General features: G+C 50.0%; 1 protein-coding gene across 1 annotated transcript in view; it reads left to right on the top strand.

The window, feature by feature from the left end:
• LOC116737999 (eyes absent homolog 2-like) overlaps positions 1-8,045 on the top strand; it is a 45,788-nt gene extending 37,743 nt beyond the window's left edge. Inside the window, exon 5 of the mRNA XM_032592733.1 lies at positions 7,912-8,045. Coding sequence (XP_032448624.1) covers positions 7,912-8,045 — 134 coding nt within the window. The remainder of the gene's footprint in view (positions 1-7,911) is intronic.
• The last annotated feature ends 18,483 nt before the right edge of the window (positions 8,046-26,528 follow it).

The following is a 26,528-nucleotide window of genomic DNA, read 5'->3' as shown; positions in this document are numbered from 1 at the left end:
CACGGGGCTCGAACTCACAGACCACGAGATCATGACCTGAGCCGAAGGCGGACACTCAACCCACCCAGCCACCCAGGCGCCCCTTTGGCAAACCGATTTAAACACTCTCTTTAAAATACTTTGTGAAGCAGACGAACGTGTATAAGGCTGGTCTTCATGACTCCATCTTGCAATCTGTTTCCATAGTTTCTTTTTTTTTTTTTTTTTAATTTTTTTTTTTTTTCAACGTTTACTTATTTTTGGGACAGAGAGAGACAGAGCATGAACGGGGGAGGGGCAGAGAGAGAGGGAGACACAGAATCGGAAACAGGCTCCAGGCTCTGAGCCATCAGCCCAGACCCTGATGCGGGGCTCGAACCCACGGACTGCGAGATCGTGACCTGGCTGAAGTCGGACGTTTAACCGACTGCGCCACCCAGGCGCCCCTGTTTCCATAGTTTCTTAACTGAACCCCGGGTGCTCAGAGAAAATCCCCAACCAGGTGGTGACTTGGGGACCCAGGAAGATCTCACCCCCTTCCATGCCCACCTCTGGCCTGTTTCATCAGTGAGGCATTTCCCGGAGGACTCAAGTGATGGGCACGGCCACAGCTGCCTTGGAGCCCAGTGGCCTCCTCCTGGCGAAGTGGGGTAATTTCCGTATTTCTTCTTGGCAATAGGCTGTCCCGGCCCAGCCAGTCTCCAAGTCTGCCTGGTCTCTCACTCTGTCAGTCGAGACAGGGGCCAGGCTTGGCATCCATGGGTTCCTGGCCTGAGGTCGGGTTTCCTGGTGTGAATCAGCAACTTTCCTGCACACGACAAAGTGGGTGAGGTTTCCCGATACATGTCAGCGTTCTTGCACCATGCGGCCCCTCCACCCTGGCAGTCACCTTCTCGTCACCTTCACGGGGTTTGGCGGGCCTGCCACTTCCTGCTTGTGCTGACGCCTTCCAGATTTAGGACGTACGGAGTTTAAATGGGCAGTCTTTTCCTCTGACCACGGAACAAGATTTATTTAGTCACCCCCATCTCCAAAAGTCGCTGGAGACGACCCACGAAAGCAGCTCGGGTGATTGAGCCTTAGTTTTGGGGGTCAGAAGGGAGTTTCATCATCCACAGTTCACGAAGGGGCGCCTGGGTGGCTCAGTCCGTTAAGCGTCCGACTCTTGGTTTCGGTTCAGGTCACGATCTCACGGTTCGTGAGTTCGATCTTCGCGTGGGGCTCTGTGCTGACAGCTTGGAGCCTGCTTGGGATTCTCTCTCTCTGTCTCTCTCTGCCCCTCCCCCTCTTGCTCTCTCTGTGTCTCTCTCTCAAAATAAATAAACTTAAAAAAAAAAAAAAACAATTCATGAAGGCAGTGCTGGCCTATAGGCTTCCTGCGATGATGGGAAAGGGTTGGATGTCTGTGCTGCCCAATATGGTGGCCACGAGCCACATGGGGCTGTTGAGCATTGGCCAAAACAGCTGAAGCAATGACATGTTTCTGTTGTTTACTCGTAGTTATAGCAACCGTAAATGTGGCCGGTGGCCACCATGTCAGGCGGCACAACTGTAAGAGATCATTAAAAGGCAACTCTCCTGGTTAATGAGGGGGTCCGGGGAAGGCAGTTAACAGGTGTTCCAGAACGAACGCTTGCGTCCCACTAAAATCCATCTATTGAAGCTCTAACCCCAGTGCGACAGTATTTGGAGATGCTGCCCGTGGCCTGCAGTTAGGGTGAGATGAGGCCATGAGGACGGGGCCCCCCTGATGAGACTGGTGTCCTCCCCTCGAGCGCACCCCCCGAGGAAAGGCCGTGTGAGGGCATGGCGAGAAGGCGGCCGTCTGTAGGCCGGGAGGAGGGCTCTCGTGAGGAACCTAGTCAGTCGGCACCCTGCTTCTGGACTCCCCCGCCTCCGGTAGTGGGAGAGATACGCGTCTGCTGCTTAAACCACCCGGTTTATGGGTGTTTTGTTGTAACAGCCCAAGCTGACTGAGATCATCGGGTTTTTTTGAGTCACGCAAAAGTGGAAAAGTTTATTTTTCTGTTTTGGAGGTGTTCCACTGCCTTCTCTTCCTGCCCCCACCACAAGAGGGGTTTTCGGGGCAAAGCTGCGGAACCGAGGGCCCCAGAAGCCGCCCTCAGGGTCTGCATGTGGAACTGAGAGCTTGTGGGGGACCCAGGGCGGTGTCTTCAGATGCCATTATTGCAGCAGATGTCAATGGAGCGGCTTTTCTGTGCGCCAGGGTGGGGAAACAGACCCTAATCGATGGCACAACATAGGTAAAACTGTACCTGAAACGTGCTAAGAGGCAAGGCCCAGAAGGACTCCGCAGCTATCTGGCTCCAGGCCCGCTCTCTTCATTCTGCCCCTGGTCACAAACCAACATGCCCCGGGAGCCTGGCCCACAGGGCAGTGTGTGGGGCTGGTTGGGTGAAGCCTGGGATGAACTTAGCATCCCTAGCCCTCCATAAAGAGGAGGCCCTACTCCACTCAGGCCGAGTGGTGCCATACGGGGGTCAATTATTCCAAAGTAAACAAACAAACAGACCCAAAAGCCTGGAAATTACGACTTCATAAGATCTTCCCCAATTTAAAACACTTCCATTGGGGGGCACCTGGGTGGCTTAGTCGGTTGAGCGTCCAGCTCTTGGTTTCGGCTCCGATCATGGCCTCGAGGTTTGTGGGTTTGAGCCCTTGATTCTCTGTCTCCCTCTCTCTGTGCCCCTCCCCTGCTCGCTCTCTCTCTCTCTCTCTCTCTCTCTCTCTCTCTCTCAGAATAAATAAACATTTATTTAAAACAACTTAAATTGGGGGCGCCTGGGTGGCTCAGTCGGTTGAGCAGCCGACTTCAGCTCAGGTCATGATCTCATGGTCCGTGAGTTCGAGCCCCGCGTCAGGCTCTGTGCTGACAGCTCAGAGCCTGGAGCCTGTTTCAGATTCTGTGTCTCCCTCTCTCTGACCCTCCCCCGTTCATGCTCTGTCTCTCTGTGTCTCAAGGATGAATAAACGTTAAGAAAAAAAAATTTTTTTTAATTAAAAAAAAAAAACTTAAATTGGTAGCAACAAATTAAAAAGAACTACTTCTGCCCATTGGCCACCATTCTGCTAACCCTGTTCTACATGGTGGCCATGGAGAAAACTGATGTCAGGACGGGGGACTCTGAGCTCCTTCTCTAGGTCCTGCCCTCAAGGAGCAGATGTTCTGCGGTAGGAGACAGATAATAAATAAGGAAAACAAGTTCTATGGTACGTTGGGGGGAGAGGGAGAATTAAGGGAAAAACGAAAGAAGCCAGTGCTGGGTTTGTGATGTGTTTTTTGCGACAGAGTGGTCAAGGAAGGCTTCACGGAGGAGGAGAGTGGAGGGGTTTGAGCAGGAGGGTGGCATGATACGTCTTGAGTTTTAACAGGCTTCCTCTGGCCACCACGTGGAGAACAGGCTGTGGAGGCAAAAGAAAGCACGAGACCGGCGAGGAGGCCAGCGCAGTGGTCCAAGCAAAGGAGGACAGGCCCTTGGCTTAGGGGTGACGGTGGCGGTGGAGAGACCTGGTCAGAGTCTAGGTGTACTTTGCCTGTGAAATTGACAGCAACTGCTGCTGGCTTGGCTTTGGGGAAAGAACTAGAGATAAATGGAGGGCGAGGGAGGTGGAGCTGGGCTCGCACGCTGTCTGTCCAGCATGCAGCCTGTTCCAGAGGGGAAGCTCCGGGTCTGTGTCTCTCCCAGCCCAGGGAAGGAGCCTCACTCTCACACCCAGTTTCCCCCTGAAGGCAGTAGGGTCTGTGAGGGAAGAGCACTTCTGTTGTTTTCTGCATCGTGTAACTGAATATCGTTAAACATTCGGTTAAAAATAATCGAAGCCCCGGGGGGCTCAGTCGGTTAAGCCTCTGACTCTTGATTTCGGCTCAGGTCCTGATCTCGCGGTTTGGGGGTTCAAGCCCCGCGTCGGGCTCCGTGCTGACAGTGCAAAGCCTGCTTGGGATTCTCTCTCTCTCCCTCTCTCTCCCTGCCCCTCCCCTGCTCGTGATCTTTCTCTCTCTCAAGAGTAAGTAAATTTTAAAAAATAATCGAAGATATTATGGTATGGTATAATTCCAACCGAGCGCGCCACGGAAGCATTCTTGCAAATTTTAACCTACGTGAAAATGCTGGGGAAAAAGAAACAAACAAACCCTTTGTATGTATGTGTGAAATGGACAGACGTACTGGGATTGGGGTTAGCCAGCCTCTTCTGTAAAAAGGGCCAGAGAGTAAATATTCGAGATTTTGTGGACCTTAAGTCTCTAATTGCTTGTAACTCTGCCATTGCAGCTTGAAGGAGCAGCCGTAGATAATACGGAACAAAGGGGTGAGGCTGTTTTCTGATACGTTCTTCTTCAAGCCAGGTCTTTAATGTGTGAATGAACGTCTGGCATGTGCAGAGCCAGATGGGACTTGGGAAAAATCTGCCTTTTGCAGGACTGGTCCGTGCACTGAGCAACGCCTGGCACCAGCCCACTAAATGCCATTAAGGTCCCCCAATAAAAGCGTCCCCTCGGGGGGCGCCTGGGTGGCGCAGTCGGTTAAGCGTCCGACTTCAGCCAGGTCACGATCTCGCGGTCCGTGAGTTCGAGCCCCGCGTCAGGCTCTGGGCTGATGGCTCGGAGCCTGGAGCCTGTTTCCCATTCTGTGTCTCCCTCTCTCTCTGCCCCTCCCCCGTTCATGCTCTGTCTCTCTCTGTCCCCAAAATAAATTAAAAAAAAAAAAAAAAGCATCCCCATAAATTTCCAAGCACCCCTAGGGGCACTGCAGTGCCCCCGAGAACCCCTGGTCTGTGCGGCAGCAGGTACAGGAATGGGGAGAAGCGTTTGTGTTTGTCGTTCACATTTGTCGTTCACTCAGCAAACATTCATGAGCACCAGCCCTGTTCCAGGGAGCATGCTAGGTGCACGCCATACAGCCCTGAACGGACACTCGAGGCCTGCCTGAAGGGAATTTGTGTCCCAGTGAGAGGGTACGACAGTGTATTAGTCTGTTGGAGCCACAATAACAAAGTTCCGTAGACGAGGAGCCCCAAACAAGAGATAATTCATTTTCTTACCGCTTTGGAGGCTGAGAGGTCCCAGGCTGAGTGAGGTACGTGCAGATTTGGTTTCTGGTGAGCACTCTCTTCCTGGCGTGAGGACGGCCGTCTTCTCACTGTGTCGTCACACGACCTTTTCTGTGTGTGCATGAGGAGAGAAGACATCCCTGGGGGGTCTTTCCGTTCTTATAAGGACACCGGTCCTATAGGATTAGAGCCCCACGCATATGACCGCCTTTAATGATAAACACCTCCCTAGAGGCCCCATCCTGGAATACAGTTCCAGTGGGGGATAGGGCTCACCATAGGAATTGTGGGTGAGGGGGGACACAATTCAGTCCACACCCGATGGTGAGCTAGGGAGTCAGCAAGTACCATGATGAGCATTCCAAGGAGAATGAGCAGGGAGATGCGGTGAAGAGGGTCTGGGGAAGGAGGGGCCAGTTGGGGGGTGGGCAGGGCTGGGTCTCTGAAGAGGTGACCTAGAGCTGGTACATGTAAATTAAGGCAAGCGGTCATGTGTCAGGCGTGTTCCTGCTGACAGGAGGCCAGCGGCTGGTATGTGAAGGGAAGAGGGGTGGCGGGGGGGGGGGGGGCCAGAAGGTGGGGAGGCAGGACGGCACAGAGCCGTGGCGGAGTGAAGGTGCTTGGATTTTGTCTTGAGAGCAGCGGGCAGCCATTGGGGGGTTTAGAACAGGAGGTTGATCTGGTTTGCATCTTGGAAAGACCAATTGGCTACTCTGGGCTGAGTTCACAATGGGGGGTCATGGGAGCCAATGCCAGTATTCACAGAACTTGCCTCTAACAATGTCTGCCAGGTCCCAGCGACCTGTTCAGAAAATTCTAGAATCCCAGCTTATCCTTGGACTCCCAAAGGAACAGAAACTCAGAGGGGGCTTTGATGTTTCTGCTCTGGTGTCATTTGTTTTTCATTCCTACTTCTGACATTTCAAGGAAATAGGCAGTGAGCCCACACCAGGGTCTGGGTCTGCAAAATTTGTTGAAAATGTGGCAGAATTGGCAGAATCAGTCTCTCTGATGATTTTGGTGGGAGAGGAGGGGAAGAATGAAAAAGGAAACAACATTGAACCGAAAACCTACAGACACACAGAAATAGAGAGTCCTGTTCAAACTACCAGTCCCGCCTTGGTAATTTCTGAGACAGAAGTGGTAAACAGCCTGCTCCCAGCCCCAGGCTGTCGGACCTCCTGCTCAGGAATTTAAAAAGATAACTGAGGGGGGCACCTGGGTGGAGCGTCTGACTTCGGCTCTCATCATGAACTCGTGGTCCGTCAGTTCGAGCCCCACGTCAGGCTCTGTGCTGACAGCTCGGAGCCTGGAGCCTGCTTCGGATTCTGTGTCTCCCTCTCTCTGCCCCTCCCCTGCTCGTTCTCTCTCTCTCTCTCTCAAAAATAAACATTTAAAAATCAAAAAATAATAATAATAAAATAAAAAGATAACTAAGGGAGGGGGGAATACAGCTTCAGGCAGGGAGCCATTGATAGCGTGGGAGACAGACAGACCGACTCTGCAAACCCATCGTCACTCAGAGAGAAGCCACAAGTCAGCTGTGGGATACATAATTTGCACCCTTAGAGCAAATCCAACTTTTTCTACTCCAAAAAGTTCGGTTGGTGAAGGAAAACGTGGGAACGTTCATGGAATTTTCTCTGCTTTTTTCAGCACAGGGCTCTCTGTCTCTGTCTCTCTCTCTGTCTCTCTCTCTCTGTCTCCACATTATTTCACATTCAATACTGTCTTCGAGTCCTAGGCATAATGCTCCAGACCATAATCCACCTGTCTTTTTTACTGCTTTTTTTTCATTTTTCATATATTTATTTTAAATCGCTTAAGTAGCATTAGTGTGTATCTTTCCGGGGGCGGGGGGTGGTTCCTCCCACAACTAGGGAGCCCATCTCCTTTTTTAAAAAAAAATTTTTTGGGGGCGCCTGGGTGGCGCAGTCGGTTAAGCGTCCGACTTCAGCCAGGTCACGATCTCGCGGTCCGTGAGTTCGAGCCCCACGTCAGGCTCTGGGCTGATGGCTCAGAGCCTGGAGCCTGTTTCCGATTCTGTGTCTCCTTCTCTCTCTGCCCCTCCCCCGTTCATGCTCTGTCTCTCTCTGTCCCAAAAATAAATAAACGTTGAAAAAAAAAAAATTTAAAAAAAAAAATAAATAAATAAATAAAAAAAATAAAAAAAATTTTTTTATGTTTATTCATTTTTGAAAGAGAGAGAGACAGAGCACGAGCAGGGGTGGGGTGCAGGGGTGGGGCACACAGAATCCGAAGCAGGCTCCAGGCTCTGAGCTGTCAGCAGAGCACAACGTGGGGCTCGAACTCACGAACCGTGAGATCACAGCCTGAGCTGAAGTCGGACGCTTAACTTAACTAAGCCACTCAGGCGCCCCTGGAGCTCTTTCAAAGTCAGTTCAAATAAACCCACTTTATTCCATTTTCTGGCTTCCTAGTACTCCACAGAGAAAGCCAGGCACCCAGGGTTCGAATTCTGACACCACCACTCACTAGGTGTGTGCCCTTAGGCAAATAACGTCTCTGAGACTTGTTTTTCTCATCTCGAGGTGGAGTCTGTAGAAGCAGCTGACCTCAGGGGCTACTGTTGGAGCTGGATGCCGGGTGGTTCACCCACAGGGCTTAGGAGAGCGTCTGAAACAGTCCATGAGTGTTGGCTGTTAGTCTTGCGGACCTACTATTTTCACCCCTTCTGAAACTCTCAGTCTGTGTACTTTTTCTGTCCCTGGGCGTAGCTGCTACCCTGGAGTATTGGTGGCCACACTTGAACTTTGGCTATTGGGCCACTGCTGTCCCTGCTACTTTGTACCGGGATCCGCATCTCTGCGTGCGTGTTTGTCTCCTCTTTGTGGCAACCAGGCCCCCCGCCCTCCGGCCTCTTCAGCAAGCCTCACCGGCTCTTCCCAGACCTTGCATGTCTGCTACTCCAGCCCTACACGGTGGTTTCTAAGAACCGGCTACTGAAAGGGATCATGCAACCCCCAAAGCCATAGCCTGGGTCATCCCAGCTGCTGCTGCGTTTGAGCCCCAATCAGCCGCCTGACCTTTAAATTCTCCAGGCTTCTCCGACTGGTCTCATTACAGACCCCTGGGACCCACATAGGGACGCGGCTGCAAAGACACACGGGAGGACTCCGCCTTAGGGGAGGGGGTGGGATTTGTGACCCCAGGGGGCCCGGGTTCTTAGAATCAGCTGTTGCTCAGGTTTTAACCTCTCTCCCGCCTTGTGACCTGCCCTGGGGTCATGAATCATGTGGACATTTGACATCGCACGTGGGAACAGCTGGCCTGGAGGGTGGAGGCAGGTTATTAAAAGGGAGGGGTGCCCATCTCCTGGTGTTTGCCCAGCACGGGACAGTGTCAGGGGTCACGTGGTCTTCTCTCTGGGCCTCGGCTTTCTCATCTGTAAAGTGGGAGAACCGAACTAGAAAGCGGTGGCTCCCAACCTTGGTTGATGACAGGCCACGCTAACACGGATGCTTTGCATCTCAGCCCAGTACGTGACTGGTTACAGAAACTCTGCAAAAACAACACGTCCTCATACTAGACTATTTTACCCTCCGATGGTTTCTGTTTCACTGAAAAAAAGCAACGGAAGCAAAACACAGTCCTCTTCTATTTCATTTAAAACGTTGCTGATCAGGACGCATCCACAGGTTTTGCATCCCACCAGTGGGTCGTGACATCCAGTTTGGGACTCTGGACGAGAGATCTCTTAACGCACTTGATCATGATGGCTCGGTGACAAGAGGGCTAGGTTATTTTTCTTTTAAATAACAATTTCTTGCATGAATTTAAAAGTATTATATATTCAGGGCACCTGGGTGGCTCGTTTGAGCATCCACCTTTGGCTCAGGTCATGATCTCGCGGTTTGTGAGTTCGAGCCCCGCGTCAGGCTCTGTGCTGACAGCTCGGAGCCTGGAGCCTGTTTCAGATTCTGTGCCTCCCTCTCTGTATGTCCCTCCCCTGCTCATGCTCTGTCTCTCTCTCTCTCTCTCTCTCTCTCTCTCAAAAATAAATATTTTTGGGGGCGCCTGGGTGGCTCAGTCGGTTAAGCGTCCGACTTCGGCTCAGGTCATGATCTCGCGGTCCGTGAGTTCGAGCCCCGCATCGGGCTCTGTGCTGACAGCTCAGAGCCTGGAGCCTGTTTCAGATTCTGTGTCTCCCTCTCTCTGACCCTCCCCTGTTCATGCTCTGTCTCTCCCTGTCTCAAAAATAAATAAAACGATGGGGCGCCTGGGTGGCGCAGTCGGTTAAGCGTCCAACTTCAGCCAGGTCACGATCTCGCGGTCCGTGAGTTCGAGCCCCGCGTCGGGCTCTGGGCTGATGGCTCAGAGCCTGGAGCCTGTTTCCGATTCTGTGTCTCCCTCTCTCTCTGCCCCTCCCCCGTTCATGCTCTGTCTCTCTCTGTCCCAAAAATAAATAAACGTTGAAAAAAAAATTTTAAGAAAAAATAAATAAATAAATAAATAAATAAATAAATAAAACGTTAAAAAAAATTTAAAAAAAAAATAAATATTTTTTAAAAATTTTTAAATAAAATAAAAGTTTATGTGTTCATTGTAGAACCATTGGAAAATACTATAAAAGCACAGTAAAGAAATTTTTATTAATAATCTTTGTTCCCACCATTTGATGAAGCTACTTTATCTTTGGCTCCACTCGTTCCTTTTAAGACTTTTTTTTAAGGTTGTGTTTTTAAGTAATCTCTATACCCAATGTGGGGCTCCAACTCACAGCCCCTGAAATCAAGAGTCACACTCTCCACTGACTGAGCCAGCCAGGCACCCCAAGATTTTTTTTTAATTGTTTTTTTAATGTTTTATTTATTTTTGAGACAGAGAGACAGAGCATGAGCAGGGGAGGGGCAGAGAGAGAGGGAGACACAGAATCCGAAGCAGGCTCCAGGCTCCGAGCTGTCAGCACAGAGCCCGACGCGGGGCTCAAACTCACAGACCGTGAGATCGTGACCTGAGCCGAAGTCGGACGCTCAACCGACTGAGCCACCCAGGCGCCCCCACACCAAGATTTTGATTTAGTGTATGTATAGTTGTGAGCGAATTAAGGTTATGTTGAATCCATAGACTTAGGTTTCGTGGATTTTTTTAGCATTTTGTGCTTTTTCTCGCCTTATTGAACTTTCTTTGCAAACATGCTTTCAGGTGGCTTTGTAGTCCTCCCCTGAATCAGGAAACTGTAATTTATTTAATAACCTATAAAGACGGGCATTTAAGGAGCTACCAGCCTTTTCCTTCTCAAACAGGGACCAGGAAACCATAGCTGACTGTCCAGCAGCTTGTGTTTATAAAGTTTTATTGGAACACCACCATACCCATTCATGTTTGTAATATCTACAGCTGCTTTCTCACTACCATGGCACAGCTGAGTAGTTGCAACAAAGAAAAGGCCTGAAAAGCCTAAGATACTTATTCTTTGGCCCTTCACAGGAAAAATTTGCCATCTCTGGTCTAATAGATGATGCCACCAGTATATTTATATTCATTGAGCCGCGTTTGGCTATTTCTTCCTTCTTGAGGGCATGTATTGTTAAATGTATCAAAATGTAATTTGGCAAAACCCTGAGGTTTGGCTTGCTTTGGTTCCCAGAATGAAATGTAAATGACTGGGTTAAAATGAAGAAAAAAGACATTTCTTTTTATTTAATAGTGCTGTGGTTGGAGTGACCATATAATTTATTGTCTGAACCTGTACATTTTTGTTGGTATGCAAGGGAGCACCATTAATAATTATGCCAGGACAACAGCATAATGTAGGGTGGCCACGGGTCCACAGGACACACCCTAGCCAGGGAGAATGCATGGAATCTTGTAGATATCATGTTCAAATTGTGATTCTGGAGAGAGAGTGTGGGGTCCTGGTATTCCACTTACTGCTGCTGTGTAACTTTAGACAAATCGTTGTGTGTGTGTGTGTGTGGTCTTTCGTGTTCTCCACAGTCATGCCAGCTACCCCCAAGGCTCTCCTGCAAGTTTCTAAAACCCAGTTCGGACTCGGTTAGGATTTAGAAAGGAAATGTATTGGCTCGTGGAAGCACACTGCCTTCAGGAGGGGTATAGGTGGCCTCAGGGACCCAGAACCACAGATGCAAACCTCTTGTACCTGGTTCTCTCTACTCATCTGTGTCCTTCTGCCAGCTGGTTCCACAAGGCTGGAACCACTGCCTTCTGTACCTTGGGACTTAAAAAAAAAAACTTCTCAGTTTTTTTTAACCAGAGAGGAGAAGAGGCTTCTCTCCCCCTGCCCCAGAAATCCCAGAGAAGGTCACTGATTGGTTCTTACACCAGTCACAGTGGTCAGGAATTGTGATTGGCCCAGCCTGAGTCACCTGCCCATCCCTGTGGTCCGAGGAAACAGGAAAAGATAGTGGGCAACCCAAAGCAGTAAGTAGCCCAAATTGAGTCCCTCCCGGCTGTCACTGAGCTAATGAATGGAGGTGGCTTTTTGAGATAAGAAGAGCCATTCATTGTTAAGTCTTATGGTCGGTATGCAGAGTGGCTGTGGAGAAATTGAACAGATCACACCTGAACTTTCTTTGAGGAGAGATTCTCATCATTTATACAGGTTCTGTGAGTTTAATTGACATGGTAGGTGTTTTATTCACTTTTAATGGCATTGACTAGGAATCCTGCTGACTGTGGTCTCAAGAAGCAGAAGCAATCAGTGGTCAAGGGAGCGTGTGACCTCTGGTGCCCGACTGCCAAGGTCTAGATTTCAGCTCTGCCGCCTTAGAAGGTATGTGGCCTTGGTCAGGTTACTTAACCTTTCTGGGCCTCAGCTTCTTCAGCCGGAAGGACAACAATAATCCCTGCTTAGAGGCTTGCTGTGAAGATAAACAGGATTTATGAACTACACAGAATAGTGCCTGGCACATAGAGTGTGCTTAATAAACATATGCTGTTGTGTTTGACGAATTCCGTTATTTTTTTCTAAGGAGTTCTTTATAACGTTAGATGGAGACCCAAGTCCATAGAGTGTTTTGGGGGTCACTCAAGGACAAAGGAATAGAGGCCAAGAAAAAGCAAACGTCAAAACCTACGCGAGATGATGCAGGATTTCAGAACTGTACTTCTAGAAGGGAGGGGATAGATCCTCTAGGTCATGGGTCAGAAAACTTTCTCGAAAGGGTCAAGTAGGAAATATTTTAGGCTTTACAGGCCGCAGAGTCTCTCACAACTACTCAGCTTTGCCATAGACAACACACACAGGAGTGGCATGTGTGTGTTCCGGGAAAACTTCATTTGCACCAACAGGTGGCCAGACCATCATTTGCCAACTCTTGTATAGGGTGATGTAGGCCAACCCATCCCCAGGTCTGGGTGAGTCACTGTGCCTGCCAACTGTACCATTCCCAGCTTTTAGTGGCTCCAAAAGGACCCAGAGTGGCCGGATGGAACTTCTTGCCCTTCCTGTGGCTGGGAGGGGGTGTGGAAGAGAGGCAGCTAATCTGGCCCCTGAGTTGAGAGTGGAAATGACCATGCTGCGTCCAGGCCACGGCATTCAGCAGCCGGTACAAGACCCTCCAAGAGCTCTTTTCTCTCTCACTGTGTTCAAGTTGGGATGAGGGGTTCCGCTTCAGCTGGTGCCCCCGAATGACTCCCAACGAACTGGGCCCCGGGCTGACCTTCAGTGGACCAACAGCATGAGAGAGAAATCAACTTTGATTGTATTTAAGCCACTAAAATATTGGGGATGTTTATTACCACAGCACACCATAACCTCCCCGGACTGAGCTATGGGCATAGAGAGGATTTCACATGGGACGCGAAGGTGGCACTGAGAGCCATCATTTCACCTGGTGAGAAAGCCTTCCCCTTTTCTGTCCTCTTTGTGTCTTTCTGGTTCAGTGCTAAAGCGAGTAAGAAAGTCTCTATCTGGTGCATGTTAATAGGTCCTCAACACCTTCTGATCCCCGCAAATATTTATTTCATTTAATTTTTTTTTTAATTTTTTTTAACATTTATTTATTTCTTAGAGACAGAGCATGAGCAGGGGAGGGGCAGAGAGAGAGGGAGACACAGAATCCGAAGCAGGCTCCAGGCTCCGAGCTGTCAGCACAGAGCCCGACGCGGGGCCCGAACCCACGAACCGTGAGATCATGACCTGAGCCCAAGTCGGACACCTAAACGACTGAGCCACCCAGGCGCCCCTATTTATTTCATTTTAAAGTGAGAGAGAGCCTTTGGCAGGCCACGTATTTAGCTAGAACTAAGAATATTCATTCTCTGTATTTTCTGTTTTCATTATCAATGACAAGTGACATTGGTTTTTTGTTTACAGTAGTGATACGAGGCCTTCTTGCCAAATTTATTTAAATGAAAACAGAGAGTGATTTTATTGATGTTATGACTTAGACAAAAAAGCTCAGTGTTGGGGGCACCTGGGTGGCTCAGTCTGTGAAGGGTCCGACCTCGGCTCAGGTCGTGATCTCACAGTTGGTGAGTTCGAGCCCCGCGTCGGGCTCCGTGCTGACAGCTCAGAGCCTGGAGCCTGCTTCGGGTTCTTTGTCTCCCTCTTCCTCTGCGTCCCCCCACCCCGTACTCTCTCTCTCTCTTTCTCTCAAAAAAAAATTGTGTTTAATGTTAAAAAAAAAAAAAAAAAGAAAACACTCAGTTTTACAAAAACATCAGTCAGTCTGAAGTTGATTTCAAGGAAATATTAAGTAAAATGATAATACAGGTGATTTGAAGATGTGAAAAGGATCAAGACGTAGGGAGATGAGTGAAGTCTGGATACACAAAGCTGGAGGCTCAGAGACAGGCCATGCTCTGCCCAGGGTACCCAGCTTCCCCACAGCAGGGCCCGGAGGCTTCCCCGGATTTTGCAGTCCAGAGGCCAGACTGCCCTCGTACCCATGGCCCTGTCCCTGCCAAAGTTGGAAGGAGAACCGATGAATGCCAGCAAGTCCGAAAGACCACCTGTACAGGAGACCCCTCGTCCCTGGTTTTACTTTCCGTGATGTCAGTTACCCGTGGTCAGCCGCGGTCTGCAGAGGACCCCCCTCTTCATGTCTGGTCAGAAGGTCAATAGTAGCCTAACGCTATGTCACAGTGCCTTACTGTATCTCACCACGCGGGCATCGCATCATCTCACATCATCACAAGAAGGAAGCGAGTGCAGTGTAGTAAGATATTTTGAGAGAGAGACCATGTTCACATGACTTATCATAGTGGGCCGTTATAATGATTCTATTTTATTATTAGTCGTTGTTGTTAATCTCCTAATGCACCTCATTTATAAATGAAACTTTATCATACGCATGTACGTATGTTTGTGTGTATAGGAAAAAACATAGCCCATATAGGGTTCCGTACATCCACGGTTTCAGGCATCTACTGGGGGTCTTAGAATGTATCCCTCAAAGAGAAGGGGGAACTACTCCATTAGTTTCCTAAGACTGCCATAAAGGTACCATAAACTGCGTGGCTTAAGAGAACATAAGTTCGTCATCTCACGGTTCTGGAGGCTAGATTCTGAAATGAAGACAGTGGCAAGGCTGGTTCCTTCTGGAGGCTCTGGGGGAGAGTCTGTTCCATGCCTCTTTCCTAGCTTCTGGTGGCTGCTGGCAGCCCGCGGCCCTCTAGTCTCTGCCTTGGTCTTCCCTTGGCTCTGTCCCTCTGTTTGTACCCAGACTCCCCTCTTGTGATGAGGGCACCAGCCATCGCATTGGGGCCCACCCTCATCCAGTACGACCCCCTCTTAGCTCGATTACATTTGCAAAGACCCTATCTAAATAGGGTCACATTCACAAGTACCGGGGGTTCGGAGTTGAGCATATCCTTTTTGGGGACAGTTCATTCCACAGCATCACCCACCCGGGGTCCCAGCCTGAGCACCAACAGGCTTGGGGCCGAGAGCTGTGTTCTGTCCTGGCAGTGGCTGGGCTTTGCAAAAATTGAAACCACCCAAGCAAGAGAGGTCGGTCAAGGCCTCCGCTGTTCAGCTGGCTTGCATTAGTCTCAGTCTGACTGTGGCGGCAAAGACGGCCCAGACCCCAGCAAGTTCGACAAGGAGAGGCTGTTGCCGGCAAAGGTCAAAGCTCACTCTTTACAGTATAAATATAACCGCCTTCCCGGCCACCGCCACCCCCAGCCACACAATATCTCTTTCAAAGATCTCCAAACACTGAAGCAGACCATACCAAATTGGCTTTATTGTTTTAAAACCGGCCCCTTCTGTCTGCCACCACCCGCCACCCCCTCCCCAAGGGGGAGGAAAATTCATAATAGATGTCTCTCCAGCGTGCGCCTCTGTTTTCTCCCCTAGGGCAGCTCGTGACCCTCGGGCAGTGACTCTAACAGTGTGTCCTCGTATCCAGCATTTGTTTGACAAATATTTGGTGACTGCCAGCCTCATCGCGGACCCCACGAATCAAAGGCCACGGTAGTGACCGAGCTACCCCTGGATGGGGGCTGCTGGGGACCAGGCGCCAGGCCGAGCGCTGTGCCTGCATTCGCTCCCTTGGTCCTGACTTCAGCGCTTGGGGCTAGTTCATTGCCACCTGACAGAGGAGAAAACTGAGGCTCTGAGGAGGGGGAAGTCACAAGTGTGGAAAGGGACACAGCCAGGATTAGGGCCACAAAAGGTAGCGTTATCGTGCAAGGGAAGCCATTGTTGCCAGTCCCACCAGGTCGTGGGGGGTCTGTGAGCCTGAGCAAACAGACCGGGGCTTTATATGTAGTCCTGTTCTTTGATTGCAGGGTGTTTAATAACTTCTTCCACTTGGTCCAAAATATGAGAGGATATTGTGGTAAATGCATATAGGAGCACACGTTTTTCCTTTCACCTCCTCCTCCAGGCAGCCTCGATCAGAAGCCTTGCCTTTATTGCCTCCGGTAGGTTCTACGCCTCTGCTCACACGATCTCATGTAACCCCCTCATAACCAAGCACGGGGGGTTCAGCACGTGGCCTCTGAACCCAGACCGCCTGGGTTCAAATCCCAGGGCTGCCATTTCATACCTTGGCAAGAGGCAAGCGGCTGTGCCTCGCTGGGGCTCACTTTTTACGTGTGTGACATTCGGACCTTAGGAGTCTCCACCTCATGGGCCGTGCGGTTGCGTGATCGTTGTAAGGATGAAATGAGTCGGACCGTGCACGAGCAGCCTGGCACAGGAGCAGCACCCTATGTTAATGAGCAGTATTATTATTCATGAGTATTACATCAGTCTTTGGTGGCGCTCTCTTACGGTTCTGGAGGTGAGAGGTGGGACGTGGGTCTCAGTGAGCTGACCCCAAGGTGTCCACCGGGCTGGGCTTCTTCGGGAGGCCCCAGGGGAGAATCTGTCCTTGCCTTTTCCAGCCAGTAGAGGCGCCCGCGCTCCGGGGCTTGGGACCCCTCCCTCGGTCTTTAGAGCCACGCGGGGTCAGGTCCCGCGCCTGCCACATCACCTTGATCTTCTGTGGTTATCTCTCTGACCCTCTCTCCTGCCTCCCCATTTTAAGGGCCCCGTGGTGACACTGCAACCCCCCCACCAGTAATCCAGAACACTCCATCTTAAGTTTGGGTGATTAGCAACCTTAATTTCATCTGCAACCATGAATTCCCTTTGCCTCGCAACCTGACGTTAGTGATTCCAGGGATTAGGGTGGGTATCTTTGGGGAGTGGAGAGGCCTTATTCTGCTCACCACACACACTCACTCCCTCATTCACAAATATTTATTCTCGGTATTCACTGTGCACGCGGTTTGGGGTCCCAGCAGTGACAGACAAGATAAAAACTCCACCCTTGCAGAACTCACATCCTACCAGGGGGACATAGACAATAAATAAGGTTCTTTTTTTTTTTTTTTTTTTTTTAAGTCGAAACTCATAATGTTTTGGACAGTGATGGATTCATGCGGAAAAATAGAGCAGGGGAAGGACCTGGTATGAAACAGATTCGATTTAGGTAATGGGGAGGCGGCGCGGTCAGGGCTGGCCTTGCCAAGGTGGATTTGAGCAAAGCCCGCAGGAGAGGAAGGGAGCCCTCCGCAGGGGTCCGGGGGAAGTGCGTTCCAGACAGAAGGAACAGCGCCTGCAAAGGAGGCAGGGGCACCTACAGGTCTCAGAAGCAGCGAAGGGACCAGGCGGCCAGAGGGGAGGTGATGGGGGAGAGAGGGGAGAGGTGAGGCTAAGAGCTGATGATGGGGCCGGAGCCGGCGGACCACTGTGGGGCTGCGGCTTGGCTCCAGGGAGGTGGAAAAGGCAGGAGCAAGGACAGGGTCCCACTTGGGTTTGGTCAGACTTTGCCTGGGGCTGCTGTAGCAAAGAGCCACAAGAACGCAAACTGCTCTGGAAAACAGTGTGGAGGGTCCTCAAAACATTAAAAATAGAACTACCCTACGACCTAGCGATTGCACTGCTAGGTATTTATCCAGAGGATACAAAAATGCTGATTCGAAGGGACGCATGCACCCCAATGTTTATTTATAGCAGCACTATCGACAGTTGCCCAGAGTATTGGAAAGAGCCCAAATGTCCACTGACTGATGACTGGATAAAAATGTAGTACATTATCTACACTGGAATATCACTCAGCGATCCAAAAGAATGAAATGTGCCATTTGCAACAATCTGGATGGGACTAGAGGGTATTACGCTAAGTCAGTCACAAGACAAATATCATTATGACTTCACTCCTGTGTGGAATTTAAGAAACAAAACAGGTGAACATAGGGGAAGGGAAGGAAAAATGAGACGAAAACAGAGAGGGAGGCAAACCATAGGAGACGCTTAAATACAGAGAACACACTGAGGGTTGCTGGCCGGGTGTTCAGTGGGGGGGGATGGGCTAAATGAGTGATGGGCGTTAAGGAAGACACTCAGCTGGGATGAGCACTGGGTGTTATAGGTAAGCGAGGAATCGCTAAATTCTATTCCTGGAACCGTTCTTACGGTATGTTTTACTAACTCGGATTGAAATAAAATTTAAAAACTAAAAAAAAAGAAAAAGTCATGCAGCTTTACCAGGGAGGTTGACACGTTGATTAATATTTGTAGGCTTTCGTAGGAAACGCATTGTTTAATACAGCCATTCTTTGTTTCCAAACAAAGCAGAGCCACAAAGCAAAACCCGAAGACTGGGTTTGTCTGGCAGCGGTGGGGGCCAGAAGTCTGAAAGCAAGGTGCAGGAGGGCCGGGCTCCCTCTGAATCCTTCCGTGCTCCTTCAGATTCTGGCGGTTTCCTTGGCTTGTGGCCGCATCCTTCCATCCCCTGTCTCCTCTCCGTGTCTCTGCGTCCTTCTCTGTCTTTTATAAGGACTCTGTCATTGGACTTAGGGCCCACCCTCACCCAGGAGGATCTCATCCCTAATTCTTAACTCGATTACATCTGCAAAGACCCTCCTTCTGAATAAGGTCATATTCTGAGGTTCTGGGGAGACAGGCCTGGGGGAGGTTCGGTAGGGGGTACAGTGCAACCAACCACAGGTTCTAGCAGTTTCTGCCGTGTGGAGAGCACCCTGTGGGCCGATGAGGGCTGGGCACAGAGAGACTCATGGGAGGAGGTGACTGTCAGAGTCCAGGAGAGAGAAGGGACATGGCCCCGGTGCAGGGGAGGAGCTGGTCAGCAACTCATCAGTGGCCCTGTCCTCACCAGGCTGGGAGATGGCTTCTGTGTCCCTAGGCAGGAAGGCCAAAGGTCAGCAGAGGGCCTCCTCTGTACCCTGCCACGCAGGAAAGGGTCTCACATGTACAGTGGGACAGATGGGCTGCTGCTTTTGCCTCAGGAATGCTCCTGGGACAAATCCACAGAAGCCAGAAGAAATCCTGAGGGATGTGTGTGTGTCTGTGTTTGTTGTGGTAAAAGGCATATAACATAAAAGGAATCATCTCAACCATTTTTCAGTGTATGTTATAATAGCATTAACTACACGCACATCTTTGTGCAACAGATCTCCACAGCTTTTCCTCCTGGAAAACAGACTCTGTCCATTGAACAGTCCTCACTCCCTCCCCCAGCCCCTGGCATCCAACATCCTACTTTCTGGTTTTAAGAGTTTGACTACTGGGATGCCTGGGTGGCTCCTTGATCTTGGTTCAAGTCATGATCTCATGGTTTGTGGGACTGAGCCCCTTGTCGGGCTCTGCACTGACAGCATGGAACCTGCTTAGGATTCTCTCCCTCTCTCTCATGGCCTCTCTCTCTCTCCCCCTCTCTGTCTGTCCCTCCCCTACTCGTGCTGTCTCTCTCAAAAATAAGTGGATTAAAAAACAAGTTAAGGGGCGCCTGGGTGGCGCAGTCGGTTGAGCGTCCGACTTCAGCCAGGTCACGATCTCGCGGTCCGTGAGTTCGAGCCCCGCGTCGGGCTCTGGGCTGATGGCTCAGAGCCTGGAGCCTGTTTCCGATTCTGTGTCTCCCTCTCTCTCTGCCCCTCCCCCGTTCATGCTCTGTCTCTCTCTGTCCCAAAAATAAATAAACGTTGAAAAAAAAAAAACAAGTTAAAAAAAAAGAGTTTGACTACTCTGGATACCTCATAGAAGTAGAAATCATACAGCATTTGTCTCCTGAGTGGCCTTTTTAAAGAGCAAATAGAGACTTCTAGAAACAGGAGGGCAGGGGTGGATAAAACCCTGTAGCAGTGAGTTTCAAACCTTTTTGGACCTAGACCAGGTATGGGGGCGACTATGACCTAATCTATCTCCCGCCTGTTTTTGTCCAGCCCAGGAGTTAAGAATGGTTTTGAGGGGCGCCTGGGTGGCGCAGTCGGTTAAGCGTCCGACTTCAGCCAGGTCACGATCTCGCGGTCCGTGAGTTCGAGCCCCACGTCGGGCTCTGGGCTGACGGCTCAGAGCCTGGAGCCTGTTTCCAATTCTGTGTCTCCCTCTCTCTCTGCCCCACCCCCACTTGCGCTCTGTCTCTCAAAAATGAATAAATGTTAAAAAAAAAAAACAAAAAAAAAACCAATTAGGAAGTGTTTCCCAAACTTTGGGCACTCAAATCTCTATTCATGGTGTTGTCACATCTAAATACCACCTGTACTGTTAACTTGATTTTTTTTTTCATTTGCAGGCTTCTTTAGACTTTAAAATTCATTTTAAAAGGCAAAGTTATAGCACTGCCTTCGGTGGAAAGCCACCATTGTTTGCCATAAATGGAAAAAGTTGGTAAAAATAGTCACTGAAAATAAAAGGGAATTGTTAAATTCTAGCCAAGGCTCTGGACCTGAAACCTGTGCTCTCTTAGCTGAGATAGAGAGATTAGTGACGTTAGAGATTTTCCTCCTTGAGCTAGTAATATTTAATATTTACTACTGTGCTTCAGACACTACCTCATTAAATGCTCACAATTACTGTATAATAGAGATTATTATCATGCCTGTTTTACTGAGGAGGAAACTGAGGTACCGAGAGGGCACAAAACGTGTTCAAGGTCATTCAGATAATGAGTAGTGAGCTGGTAGGGGTCTGAGGGGTTAGCCCTCTCCTTCTTCCCTCTTTCCTTTCCCTCTCGAAGCATTTATAGTTTAAGCCTGATTAAGCATTTAAGCCTGATGATCACCTGCCCAATATCCACTTCCTCCCCATTCTTGTGGACACGAGTCATCTAGAAGCGCAACGCATCCAGGTAAAAATAATCACTTCTCTAGTCTTGCCTATAGGCAAGGGTGGCCGTTCGACATAAATCCAGCCAATAAAACAAAATGTGAAAACTCGAGCTTTCCGAATCATAACATTCCTTCTTGATTCTCCCTTCTACTGCCTGCCTGGAATGTGGAGGGAAGGGCTGGAGGTAAAGCAGCCATCTTGTGACTGTGAGATGACAAGCATGGGGTGAAACCAGGACTCGGACCCAAGCAGTCTAGCTCAGAGTCCAAGCTCTTAACCTCTGATCTTGGCTGCTTGTGAGGTACGTTAAAAGAGAATAAAAAAAAGAGGATCATCTAAAATTATCTTTTGTCCCACCACTGGGGTTTCTGTCCCACTGTGGGACCCCTGAGCAGGCAGAAGAGACAAAACTAGACTTGAGACCCAAGTCTGCATTCTAACCCTGCCTCTGTTACAAATGCAACGATGACCCTGCTTATTCTGTCTCTGCCTCAGTTTCCCCATCTGTAAAGTACAGAACCTAGCCTATATTTGAGCGTCTAGATGGCAGGAACCATCCCATACCTCACAGGACCCATGGCCTCTGGCACACATCATCAGAGTTCATTAGCCACAAGCAACAGAGAACCCAGTGTCCTAGCTTTTCTCTAGGTTTCATCCCAATGTTTGTCACCTCACAGTCACAGGATGGCTGCTTTACCTCCAGCCCTTCCCTCCACATTCCAAGCAGGCAGTAGAAGGGAGAATCAAGAAGGAATGCTATGATTCGGAAAGCTCGAGTTTTCACACTTTGTTTTATTGGCTGGATTTATGTCGAACGGCCACCCTTGCCTATAGGGAAGACTAGAGAAGTGATTATTTTTACCTGGATGCGTTGCGCTTCTAGATGACTCGTGTCCACAAGAATGGGGAGGAAGTGGATATTGGGCAGGCGATCATCAGGCAACTATAAATGCTTCGAGAGGGAAAGGAAAGAGGGAAGAAGGAGAGGGCTAACCCCTCAGACCCCTACCAGCTCTTTAGGACTGTGATAAAAGAACGTCCACCCCTCCTCTTTCTTACAGAACTCAGTGCCCAAGTGCACAAATATTATATTTTTCCATAAAAGGGCTTTTCTGTGAACTCCTACACATCGAGGCCACTTTTGTTTTTACTGGCAAACTTACTCCAGGGGAATGAAAAGTTCACCGTGGTGCAAATGTATATTTAAGTACGATGGGAGGCATAGGCAGGGAACCCATGGAAAGGGAATGCTTAAAAAGGGGAGGGCGAGTGTTCAGCCTGGGAAGGTCACAAAGAAGTCTCAGGAAGAATGAACGTGTCAGGTGCCTTCCAGCGACAGCCAAGGACAGGAAGTGACCTTGGAGCCAATGTTATTTCTCCCCAGTCGCCCATGGCCATGAGTACGGGCCACATTTTTTTATGTGGCCTGCCAGGTCCCTTCCTACCTCGCCACAACTCACAAGGCAGTATTTCTGCTTTCATTTATGACCTGGCCCGACTTACCATCTTCCCATCGCTTTCTAACTGGGTGGCCTTGGGTAAGTTTCTTAATCTCTCTGTTCCGCAGTGTTCTCCTCTGTTTACTGAGCTGAGGATACTACCCACTTCATGGAATTATGAGAGTTAATGTACACATGAGGCTCACAGAGACTTTCCTGGCACATAAGAAGCTCTCAATTAATGTCATGGTTTCATCGCGATTGTCATCTTTGTCTTGCGTGAGTGGGTCAACAGGAGTTGACACGTTTTGGGGCGCCTGGGTGGCTCAGTCAGTTAAGTGTCCGACCTTGGCTCAGGTCATGATCTCACGGTTCATGGGTTCGAGCCCCACGTCAGGCCCTGTGCTGACGGTTCAGAGCCTGGAGCCTGCTTCGGATTCTGTGTCTCCCTCTCTCTGCCCCTGCCCCGCTCGTGCTTTGTCTCTCTGTGTCTGTCTGTTAAGAAAAAAAGAAAGAAGAAGAAGTTGACACCTTTCCTATCAGTGTTGGGCAGTTCTTGAGTGCCTCATTTGTGCAATGGGCAGGAGGAGCAATTCGGTGTTACGAGGTTTTGGGATTCCAGTGAAGTTGTTCAGAGACCAAACTGTGTTTTTGGAGAGACAGCCTTGGGGGGGCGCTCATGGGGTTTGATGGTGGGGAACGGAGCTGGGCACTGTGTACGAGCATAGGTCTTCCCACAGGGGCTCTGCTTTGGGGTTTTGGGGTTTTTTGTTTGTTATTTAAAGTTTATTTATTTTGAGAGAGAAAGAGAGAGCGCTCGCGTGCGCTCACATGTGTGAGTCGGGGAAGGGCTGAGAGGGAGAGAATCCCAAGCAGGCTCTGTGCTCTCAGCACAGAGCCCGACGCAGGGCTCAGTCCCATGACCCGTGAGATCATCGCCTGAGCCAAAATCAAGAGTCAGACATTCAACCGACAGAGCCACCCAGGTGCCCCAGATTTTGGTTTCGTACAACCCCAGGGGGGCACCCTTCACATCAAAGTCATCGGAGACTTATATAGGCATCGGGATTGTTGTCAACAGATGGCACTGAAGTGTCGTGAGAATGCGAAGGGCCTTCTTCAAGTGGGGGCTGCTTTCCATATGCTCATGTCCACACTTCTGTGAGTCACAGATCCTCAGGAACACTTCTTCTATTCATTCATTCATTGATTCATTCATTCATTCAACAAATATTTGTTGACACCGACTGCGTGCTGAGCAAGGTTCCAGGTGCTTGAGATGCAATCAGGGAACAAAGTAGAACAAAAAAAAATCTATTTTTGTGACGGGAAGATAGACAAAACCAAGATAAGTGATAGAAAAAGTAAGCACGTTATATGGTAGGGTGGTAGGTGCTGGCTACTGATGGAGAAGAGAGTGGTCAGGAGGGTGAGAGGTGTCCAAGAAGGGTGTACTCACTCATCGGGCAGTTGGTGCTATGGGCTGGGGTGCCTCGATTCTCCTCCACGTGGCCTCTCTTCCTCCATGTCTAGCCAGCTTCCTTACAGCATGGCGGCTGGGTTCCAAGAAAGGGAGGGGGGAAACTGCCAGCCCTCCCAAGGCCTGGGCTTGGAAGTTCCAGAACATCACTTCTGCCATGGGTTATCACTGGTCACAGCAGGTCACAAGGCCAGGCCACATTCAAGGAAAAGGGAAAGAGGCCCCACCACCAGATGGGAGGATAGGCATCTGCATACAGGGGATCTGAGGGGATCTGCACAGTGAAGGAAACAATCAGCAACACTATATGGCAACTGACGGAATGGGAGAAGATATTTGCAAATGACATAGCGGGTAAAGGGTTAGTATCCAAAATCTATAAAGAAGTTACCAAACTCAACACCCCTCCCCCCAGAAAACAAAGAATCCAGTTAAGACATGGGCAGAAGACATGCATAGACACTTTTCCAAAGAAGACATTCAGGGGCGCCTGGGTGGCTTGGTCGGTTGAGCATCCGACCTTGGCTCCGGTCATGATCTCACAGTTCATGGGTTCGAGCCCCGCGTCAGGCTCTGTGCTGACGGTTCAGAGCCTGGAGCCTGCTTCGGATTCTGTGTCTCCCTCTCTCTGCCCCTGCCCCGCTCGTGCTCTGCCTCTCCGTGTCTGTCTGTTAATGCCTACTGCGTTCTGCCTTAAACACCTCTTGCAAGTTTGTAGAGTAGCTGGAAGGCAGTGTTCGTATGGATTTGTCCCCAGAAGGAACTTTTGCCTGGACTGCCCTGTCCTGTACCTTAACTCCTTTTCTTAGACGTCTACATAAGCAATGGGATTGCTGTCGAACCAAGAGAGCTTTTCTCCGGAAATTGGCAGGGCCCTGTCTTTGAGAGTTTTACTTGGCGTCTGCGGTGTATGAGGGTTTGGAAGGAGTGTTCAGGGTATGTGCTCGGCCGCTTTCACAGAGGTTCGATGGGACTGCAGTTGACTTCTCTCTTCCGTGACACTCTGGATGCAAGCCGCTCTGCAGAGTTAGGGACCCAGACCCCTTCCCTCTTGCTGTTCCACAGTGCCTAGGCTGCTGCCCTTATCCACATGACCCAGGACGGCTCACATCAGCCGTAGGCCAGCCAGAGGGAAGGGGAAGGAGGTGGAAGGCAAGACCCACGCCCTCCCTTTAAGGGCACAGCTCAGGTGTCGCAGGTAGTCATGTGACGTTGGCCAGATCTTAGACACTTGGCCAACCCAGCTGCAAGGGAAGTTGGGTAGCATCGTAGTATCGATTCAGGAGAGCCATGGGCCCGGCTAAAACTTGCAAGCTTTGTTACCATGAGAGAGGAGGAAAGAATGAACACTGGGGGAGGCCGTCAGGCTTTGCCATCCTAGGCTGTTGACAGAAACTAGCATGCAGATACGCCCGAGGCTAACCGTGACTAGGTTTCTCGTCCTCTCCACGCAGAGCAGTTGGCCACGGGCTGCCCACTGGAGTTCCCAGCCCTGTGTGGGTACGAATGTCCGGTGTGTGGGCTCTGACCGAGGGCTTGTGTTAGGGGTGGATTGGATCCAAGCCCTCCCAGCCAAGTGCAGACTATAGGGTTTGTCACTATAAAACGTGCCACCACTTAAGTACCGACTGTGAAGGTGAGTTCAAGAGTTCAGCAGCTTGAGATGCTCCTGGGGCAGGTCCCAGCAGGTGTGAGCTGCGTCCTGGGGAAACGGAGCGAACACAGGCTCCCGTCGGGGCTGGCCTGCCAGTTACCAGCTGTGCACCCGTACACGTGTTACTTAACTTCCCTGAGCTTCCGTTTCCGAATTTTTAAGAGGTCAGGGTTGGGCATGATGTCTGTCTCCCCCAGGTTATTGTGAAGACAGAACTAACATAAATTGGGGTGGCCGGTTCGTTTTCTAAAATTTATTTTGGGTATTTGTCAAAGAAGACGATTTTTGACTTTTCTAAGCTTAGATGCTGATGTCTTTGAATATCCCCTTAGACTGTGAGATCCTTAAAGCCAGGGACCATGTCCTGATCCCCATTGTGTCCTCAGTGAGTAATTATAAAGCATGTAAGCATAAATGAGTGAGTGAATGAATGAATGAATGAATGATATGAGGCCCCTGGTCAAGGGGCAGCAAATAGCAGTGTCCACAGGAACAGGGCAGGTCACAGTGAGGAACATGGGCTGAGCCAAAGAAAGATTGGGTGGCCCCTGCTGTAGTTTTCTCTCTTACTTTTGTTAGAGACACGAGCGCTGTGCCAATGTCCTGTGGGTAGCAGAGCAAATCACCACAACCTCTGCTTCCACGGCCACATCTCCTCTCTGACACCGACCCACCTGTCTGCCTCTTAGTAAGACCCCTGTGGTCACATTAGGCTTACTTGGGTAACCCAGGACAGTCTCCCCATCTCCTTAACTTACTTAATCATCTCCGAAAATCCCCTCCTGCCATGTAACGTAACACGCAGATTCTAGGGATTCAGATCTAGACATCTCTGGGGTGATTCCTCAGCCAACCACAGACACACAGAAACATTTTTTTAACTATAAGAAAGAAGGGGCGCCTGGGTGGCTCAGTCGGATGAGTGCCCGACTTCGGCGCAGGTCAGGATCTCGCAGTTCGTGGGTTCGAGCCCCGCGCCGGGCTCTGTGCTGACAGCTCGGAGCCTGGAGCCTGCTTCGGATTCTGCGTCTCCCTCTCTCTCTCTGCCCTTCCCCTGATTGTGCTCTGTGTCAAAATTAAATAAACATTTTTCAAAAATTAGCTGTAAGAAGGATACCAGGCCAAGGATGATGGATTTATCCTCAGTGTGGGGGGAGACCACAGGGAGGGGAGGGGAGCGTGGCCACATGGAGAGCAGATACCCCTAAAAGGGGCAGCTACTCATTTCTGGTGTATGAGTGCAGGTGAGCGAGTAAGCCCGATTTTCCACGGCTTCTGTCACTTTTTTGTTCAAGTAGAAGCCCCAGATCTGGATCCTTATGTGAAACTGTGAAATTTTATCGACTTTGCTAA

This window comes from Lynx canadensis, chromosome A3 (genome assembly GCF_007474595.2).
Source record: "Lynx canadensis isolate LIC74 chromosome A3, mLynCan4.pri.v2, whole genome shotgun sequence".
NCBI lineage: Eukaryota > Metazoa > Chordata > Mammalia > Carnivora > Felidae > Lynx > Lynx canadensis.
The sequence above is the reverse complement of the archived record's forward strand: the minus strand, read 5'-3'. Positions and strand labels throughout refer to the sequence as shown.